Below are 8,302 nucleotides of genomic sequence, written 5' to 3' on the forward strand. Positions count from 1 at the left end.
TAGCTAAGGCTGCTAACTAGCAGGTTAGCAGCCTTAGCTAGCGCACTAAGGCTGCTAACCTGCTAATTAGCAGCCTTAGTGCGCTAGCTAAGGCTGCTAACCTGCTAGTTAGCAGCCTTAGCTAGCGCACTGTGACTTTACTGTGTTGAGTTCAGGACACCACAGTATCCTGAGCCACGCTCAACTACAGGAACAGAGTTAAAAGAATCTTCCTGCTGATGCTGAAGGATCAAGCAGTAATACAAACTAGATAATTATTTGTTTACATGACAAATTACAGTCTCCATTTACTGTAAACCCTGCTATTTATCGCAATAACAAAATGAAAAACTCTCTAGATTATTCTCCACAATATTTAGAACCAAGTGTGGGATTTGTGAAACTTCAATGAAGGGCGACTTCACAACTTGTATGATTTTGGATAACACTAGAATTGTTCTTTATTGAAGTTTCACAAATCAAATAAAGGTCTCACAAATCCCACACTTGGTTTTAAATATTCTGATATGAGTTGAGAATAATCTAGTCCAGATTTGAAGAGTCTAGGTCAGGGGTCACCAACTCCAGTCCTCCAGGGTTAACATCCTGCAACATCCTGCAACTTTTACATTCACCTCTGCTCCAAAATGTCTGAATTCCCTCACCAGCATTCATTCCTCTCTGCAATAGGCTGGAAACAAGCAGTTTATTTGATCCAGGTGTGTTTGAGCAGAGATGCATCTAAAAGTTACAGGATGGTAACTGGAGGACTGGAGTTAGTGACCCCTGGTCTAGGTGTTGTAGGTTTTTAGCTAAAGTAAATTAAAGATGCTGATGGTAGTGAAGAATTAGGTGGAATTGCCCTTTAGCCATTTCCCAAATTGGAAGCAGCAATTGGAAACCAACTTCAGCTTCATCCAAGCAAGAGGGGCTAACATACAGTTCTCTTAATGTATAAGACATCTGTGGTCGGCATAAAATTAATCTCAAATGCATCATTTAATCAAATGTTCTTATCGATGATGGTGGCGTTGGCTGTAGGGGTTTGCTTTGCAGTCGGTGGGTTGCCAGATCGATGCCTGGTTTACTGTTGAGATTTCAGTTTGGTGTATTAAAGGCATTGTTAAAAAAGAAACCAAAATATCACACCAGCATTCTGTTCTTTGTAAAAATGACTTTTGCAGCTTGTTTACAGTTTTACATTGTAGATATAAATATCAGCAAAATTTGTAATTTTGGCTGATTAGTACTGTTAAGTTTAGGGTAATTAACTGCTAGCAATATTACAATATTTTTTTATGAACTTTACAATTACTTATATTTTTACAATATATTTCTGTATTTTCTACATTTATGACTGTCAAAATTACTTAGGATATATGTTTGAGTTATGATAATTGCATGTATTTTCTACGGTAACAAAATGTTTTGGATATGACAGTCAGTAACTGTTGGTCTTTTACCGTATTTTACCGTAAATTTACTGACTTCTTTTTACAGTGTAGTTATAATCCCATTATAACTACAGCAACACTGATCTATTAAAAATCCTGACCTACCAATTCCGATTTTGGCCGATGCCATTTTTTTGTCTAAATGTTGCTAAATCCAGCAAGTGGATGAGTTGCCAGCGGTGAGATGCCTCTGGTTACCTGGTCCGGTCTGCTCGCTCACAGCAGAGCACAAGGGAGCAGCTCATTTAAAGATAAGGCAGATAAAAGATCGGCTTCACGTGTAAAATGCATCCCTAATTATAACATACAAACAAACTTTGTCTAAAAATGTCCATTTAACAAAATATCATGTGGCGCTACCATCAAGAAATATTTTGAAATCCAGTCACAAACAGGATGTTGCATCATCCAACAGTCTGCCAACAATCCCTGAGACAGCAAACAGGTTTGTTAATCTTTCTCAAATTTAAAAAAAAGTGTCACTTTTAGCTGTAGGTCTGTAGTTGCCATATTTGTGGCATGACCTCAAAAAAACTATTAATATTTAAATATTCCTACAATGTTCTGTTTTGATTATAAATGCCATATTTGCCTTGTGTTTGAAGCTAGGTTGTTTTTTTAAGGAGGCAAATTATTTTCTGTTGATGACTGAACATGAAAATATCATTTGGTGACTGTTGTAAACATACATTTATGCTCTTGGAGGGAAGTTTCTGTGCTTTTATTTTTGAATTCTTTTTATCACTTCCAGAATATGTTTTTGGTATTTTCTGAACAATAAGGCATTTTGTCATTTATTGTTTTGATCGTTTTTACTAGACGCCACTTTCATCAGACTGAGCTGTGATGAAGAACCACATGTGGCCAGGTACTTCAGGATGTGGGAGAAGAAGTCCAATCAGCACCAGGCCGCAGTCTGCCCATCAGAACCAGAACCAGAACCTCCTGGAGCTGCAGGCTGAACTGCCAAGGCAAAGTTCACAAATGCCTGCTTCTAAAATCATTTCCCTTCATTCACATGACAGCGGTGCCGGTCCTCCGGCCGCCCGTCAGAACTGAGTGTATCAGTGGACCGATCATACGTGGCAGCCTGCTTTTCCTTCACGCGGAGCGAGTGGAGGTTGTTTTTTATCTTTGTTGATTCTCAAGGAGGAATCATTTAAATGACTTTAGGCCTCATCGCAAAACCAACTTCAACGTTTGGAGTAAGGTGGACAAGTGGACCATTTATTATAACGGTCAAAACAAAAATGCAACTTCACTTCCCTGAGAAAGATTATAGAGCAAGGAGTAAAAGAGAGCGTGAAGTAAGAAACAAAAGAAAAGAAAAAAATAAGTTAGAAATGTAAAAAACAAACCACAAAACATAAGAATACACCAACGATAAGCAGTATAAATAATTATGAGGTATGGCTATCATAGGAGAGTGGATTATCAAGGAGGTTTCTTCAAGTTTGGGCTCTAAAAATGAAATCAGATCTTTTAAGTTTTACACCCAAATCTGCCATTTTACACGTTAAATGTTTAGTCGATCCAGTCATCTACAGTTGGTTTGTCTTGTGAAAACCATTTTCTTGTAATGTTTTCCTTACTTGCTGTTAATAAAATAGTCATCAGATATTTGTTTGTCTTTGAAGCTTCTTGAGGAATTATGCCAAAATACATAAATTTGATCTCCAAAGGAATGTTCTGTTGAAGACATCTTAGGCTCTATTCATTATAACTGGCCGTCCCAGAAGACATGAGGATGGTTTGTGTTTCCATTTCTACATTTCCTCCAACATGCAGGAGGATTTCCATCATTTCTGAGCAGGTGTGATAAAGAATCTTACCAGACTTTTCCATCCAAATTCTTGCCATTGTGAAGATTTATTACATGTCCATTGGTGTCTCCACATTATTGCCCGTTCCTCCTCTGTTATTGTTAAATTAACGCTCTGAGGGGAAAAACACGTCAAAATGCATCAGCACAACAAATTTGACTGATTTCTGTTCCTGATTGTCCTTCTGACTGAATGCTTGCTGCATTGTGCCTGCAGGTGTTGGATGTTTGTCTAAATTGGGTGATTTTATGGCTCCATGTTGCCAGATCAGAGTGTCATTTATACCGAAAAGTTAATAGCCAATCCACATGATCAGTATCGGTGATCGGCAGTGATGTGTTTTATTTGTGTTGTTTTTTTGTAGTGTACTGTTACTGGATGCAACTCTGACTTCATGTGTTAAAAGGATTTTGACCGTTTCCTGGCCGACATTTATTGTATAAATCATTTGGTGCGACCAATTAAAGAAGTGAATGTGTTGAAATCAAAATAGAATATCTAGCATGTGGAGCAGAAATATTCATCACTGATGCAGTATCCTCAAGTGACTGGTATTTATTTATTTATTAACACAGTTTGATGAAATGGTGAAGAAAAATTTGGTCGAGTCAATTATAAATGGAACTTGACAGTTTTTGGGTCATAATTGCCAGAAAAATACAAAGAAATGTAAAAACTTTGTTTCTAAACACCATAAATAAATAGAAACGTATAAAACAAATGTTTAGCACATCATGGATAAGATACCTTGTTCTGAGATGAATCACAGACGCACCACATGACATGTTTTAAGACCAAATCATACTGATGAAAAACCTCTGAAAAGTCTCATTTAATGTGAGATTATGATTTCTTTGTGCACATTTCAAACGTTCTAGTAATTGCAATGGATATGAGGACAAATTTCTCTTTTATATTGGTGAATAATTTAATACTTGCCACTGTTAAAATTAGTTTGTGAAAATGTAACAAACCATGACTCATGCTTTATGAAACATATCATCCTATTTGATGATTGTTATTCAAACGAGGTAAATACTTCAGTTTTTGTCATTAAAGGTTTTAATGCGACAGCAGCTGCAGTTCGCCACGGCAACAGGAAAATAAGCAGTAAAACAATTTTAAACCATTTATATTCTGCTGTTCCTTGCTCTCTGTCTCAGCACGCAGACCTGTTGCCATGACAACTGACACAACATCTCCGTTAACCTGCAGAGAAGTTAGCTACAGCGCAGCTAACTTGTGGAGCTAACTTCCTGCTTGTGGAGCGCTCTCCGGTATGTTTGCATTCTCACTGCCTGCCAACCACATCAGAGTTCACTTCAGACAGAGGCCGAGGTTTTCAGGCAGATCAGAGTTTTGGATTCAAATTTGCATTCACACTCACTAAACGAATTGGACTTTCTAGACATACAAATTAGAGTCTGATTAAAACGGATTAAACAGGGCTGGTGTGAATCCATCCATAGTTCACAGTGACGAGAAAATCCTGCTGTTTCCCCCTGCGTGCAGTTCAGTTCAGTTCAGTTCAGTTCAGTTCAGTTTATTAGAGTCGATTCATCTGGAAAAGTTCATTCATTTTGATCTTAGTTATCCGTCAGAGCATCAAGTTCAGTTCATGATTCTAATTGGTCCAAAGTTTCTATCTGAGGAAACCCAGCAGAGCGTGGCAGCATCACTCCTCCTGACCAGCAGGGGGCGACAGTGGAGAGCAAAAACTCCACTTTAACAGGAAAGAAGTCCAGTAGAACCTGCAGTCTGGTACCGATACGTTCTGTCAGCAACATCTGGACCGATCATCTCTCTGATTATTATATGAGATAATCTGAGATTATAATCTGGATTAGCAGGGAGTCGATGAAGAGAAATCCAGTCAGGATCCAGACGGTAAACTGGGAGTTTTCCACTAGAACCAAGTCTAGTCGGTGGAGTACAGAGGTTCTGGATCCAAACCCAGACATGATTGACGTCCTGGTTTCACCTTGGTGTGGCGTCGTCTCCAGAACCGGTCCAGACAGAACAGCTTGATGGTTCTGTGATGGTCAACCCGGTTATCTCCATCAGAACCATCAGAACCGGTCTCTGCTCACATCCTTCAATGTTTCGGCAGCAAGGACAAAGGCCTCCGTCTCTGGAGACATGAAAGCAGGAAGTTACCTCACAGTTTGAAAAGTTCGACAAAGTTCTGCCTGTCCGCCCCGCTGAGCATTCTGGGCTTTGTTGTCCAGAACAGTTGGTCTGTTTGGGCCAAGTTGGTACTTTCCACTCTGGAGGGAACCAGATGAAGGTCCAAACGTTCAGCCTGAAGCCAAAGCCTGGGATGAAGGTTTTACCTGAGCCTGGCGCCCAATCACAGCGGAGCGGCCCAGCGGGCCCAACTCTGGGACCAGCACCGGTCCCTATGGCTGGCCAGCGAAGCTGAAAGCAGGAAGCAATGGCTCATTAAGGTAATTATGGAAAGAGGAAGTGGAAGTTTGCCGAAGGATCAACCGACACAAAGAAGGAAACGCTGAGCGGGGGATCTGAGAAAGACGCCTGGCAGGCGGAGTGATCGTCTACCTGCATCCGCCGCCCGCTGGACCCTGCCCAATGCTAATTGGTCTTCATGGAAACGGTGATTATTCATCTCAGGAGCCGCGCTATCTGTGGCCAGAACCGCCGGACCATCAGGCAAACTGTTAGAAATGTGCAGGCAGAGAAACGGATTTCTGCTCAGTTTCAGCCTGAATCTGCAGACAGGTACAAGGCCTGAAAGTTCTGGTTCTGCCAGACTTCCGCTCTGGTACTGCTGGTTAAACCAACCCAATAAACACAATTCATGATGGAGAACCGTTCCTCACCTTACAGTCACGATCAGGAACGGGACTAGCACGGCATGTGGAGAACGGCGGGGTTCTGGTTTAGGTCCAGTTCTGTTTGGCTCGTTCTAGAACTATGGATGGATGGATGGATGGATGGACGAGTATATCTTCACACCTTGTGAAGGTATTTTTGTTCTGAACCAGATTGCAACTCTGTCGCTCAGACTAGATCACTGAAATCTTTTTACTTTCAGTGTTTCTCTGCTGGATAAAACCCAATGACTTCTTTGTTCTGACTGATTCTAGATGTTGCTGGTGGTTTCATGATGGTTTCTGGGTGTTGCTGGTGGTTTCATGATGGTTTCTGGATGTTGCTGATGGTTTCTTGATGGTTTCTGGATGTTGCTGATGGTTTCTGGATGTTGCTGATGGTTTCCTGATGGTTTCTGGATGTTGCTGATGGTTTCTGAATGTTGCTGATGGTTTCTGAATGTTGCTGATGGTTTCTGGATGTTGCTGATGATTTCTGGATGTTGCTGATGGTTTCATGATGGTTTCTGGACGTTGCTGATGGGTTTCTGGGTGTTGCTGGTGGTTTCATGATGGTTTCTGGACGTTGCTGATGGTTTCTTGATGGTTTCTGGATGTTTCTAGCTGCATTTTCTCACCCCAGTGTTTCTCTTTCCAGATTCTGAAGTAATCTACAGGAACAGCAACGGCCATGTCATCAAGTTCAATCTTCTCACCAATGAGACTGAGATCATCCTGCCAAACACAACATTTGTAAGTAATCCTACTAGATGAAACTAATTTCTCCGTGTTTTATGCCATTACCTCTGGCTCTCTACATCGGGGGGGAAGTTAGATCCCTCTGGAGTTCCTCAAAGCTCTTCTTGTTTTTGGTGAGTTGGTTGATGGACTCTGCAACATTGTGTGGACATCGGAGCAGTTCTCCTGGTTCAGAGCAGTGTTGTTGCTCCTATCTCCTATCAGGGGGGATGTCCTGCCCCAAGGGGAGGAGTTTAAGCGTCTGCAGTGAAGCGGGCGCTGTACCGGTCCGTTGTGGTGAAGAGAGCTGAGTCAAAAAGCAAAGCTCTCGATTTAACGGTCGATCTACCTTCCCACCCTCATCTATGGTCATGAACTTTGGGTCATAACTGAAAGAACAAGGTCACGGATATAAGTGGTCGAAATGAGTTTTCTCCAAAGGCTATCTGGGCTCTTCCTTAGAGAGAGAAGCTCAGTCATCTGGGAAGGACTGAGTAGAGCCGCTGCTCCTGCACACCGAAAGGAGCCAGTAGAGGTCTGGTTAGGATGGACGGCTCCCTGGTGAGGGGTTCATGTCCCACCATGGAGGAGACCTAGAGGAAGACCAGGACGTGTTGGAGAGATGATGTTCCCATCTGGGAATGCCTTGGGATTTCTCCAGAGGATCTGGACACGGATCAGAAATTGGGTTCCTCCCATAAATGATCTGCTAAAAATGTTTTGTTAAAACTACTGTGAGAATAAAAACTGTTAAGCTGTTCTGCTCTCTGTGGTCTGGAAGGTTATTTGTGTTAAACAACAACACTCTCGCTTTTGCCACTGCTAATGCCATTGACACATACATGCTAAGCTAAGTGCTAGCTTTAGCTATGGAGGGAAACGTGGAGAACCTGAATGAAATGCCCAGAAAACAACCGAAACCATCAGAAATTTGGAAACACTTTAAACTGATTTGAAAAGGTGACAAGTCAGTGCAGCACTGCAGAGCAGAGTTATCTTTCTACAGCAGCGCGTCCTCCGTGTTGCAGCTCCTCAGACCTAAACCTGCAGACCTCAAACTGTGTCACCAACAGGAATTGTTCATTTTATTCACCTCCATCTGTGATGATCTGTAGCTAATGCTACATATAGCACCTGATCATAGTAGCTAGCTGGCAGAGTGTTAGCTAACTACGCAGTTCTTAATGCGAATGTGTAAAATGATGATAAAAAGTCATCGAGGAATAATTATTGTGTTTCTGCTGTTTCAGGTGAACTTCAACGTGGCAAAGTTTTCTTTGTCTCCAGATATGAAGTACGTTCTGTTCGCCTATGAAGTGAAGCAGGTGAGTCTGGTGGAGTCAACCACATGCTCTGCAGCCGCCATCTTGGGTTCTTCTAGTCTGCATCTCACCTTGAACAGATTTAGCACACTTAGCATATTAAATAGCATATGCCAGTGGTTTCCAAACATTTTCTGCGCCCCCCCCCCCCCCCC

The 8,302-nt window shown here is 41.7% G+C and overlaps 1 protein-coding gene across 2 annotated transcripts in view; it reads left to right on the forward strand.

Moving 5' to 3' along the window:
• The first annotated feature begins 6,699 nt into the window (after nucleotides 1–6,699).
• The window catches only part of dpp10 (dipeptidyl peptidase like 10), an 18,359-nt gene continuing 16,756 nt past the window's right edge, over nucleotides 6,700–8,302 (forward strand). For both annotated transcript variants that reach the window (XM_007543302.2, XM_016666782.1), the window contains exons 1-2: nucleotides 6,700–6,840; nucleotides 8,076–8,150. In XM_007543302.2, the coding sequence (XP_007543364.2) occupies nucleotides 8,115–8,150 (36 nt within the window). In that variant the 5' untranslated portion in view covers nucleotides 6,700–6,840; nucleotides 8,076–8,114. The remainder of the gene's footprint in view (nucleotides 6,841–8,075; nucleotides 8,151–8,302) is intronic.

Source organism: Poecilia formosa, unplaced genomic scaffold, assembly GCF_000485575.1.
Source record: "Poecilia formosa unplaced genomic scaffold, Poecilia_formosa-5.1.2 Scaffold796, whole genome shotgun sequence".
Taxonomy (NCBI): domain Eukaryota; kingdom Metazoa; phylum Chordata; class Actinopteri; order Cyprinodontiformes; family Poeciliidae; genus Poecilia; species Poecilia formosa.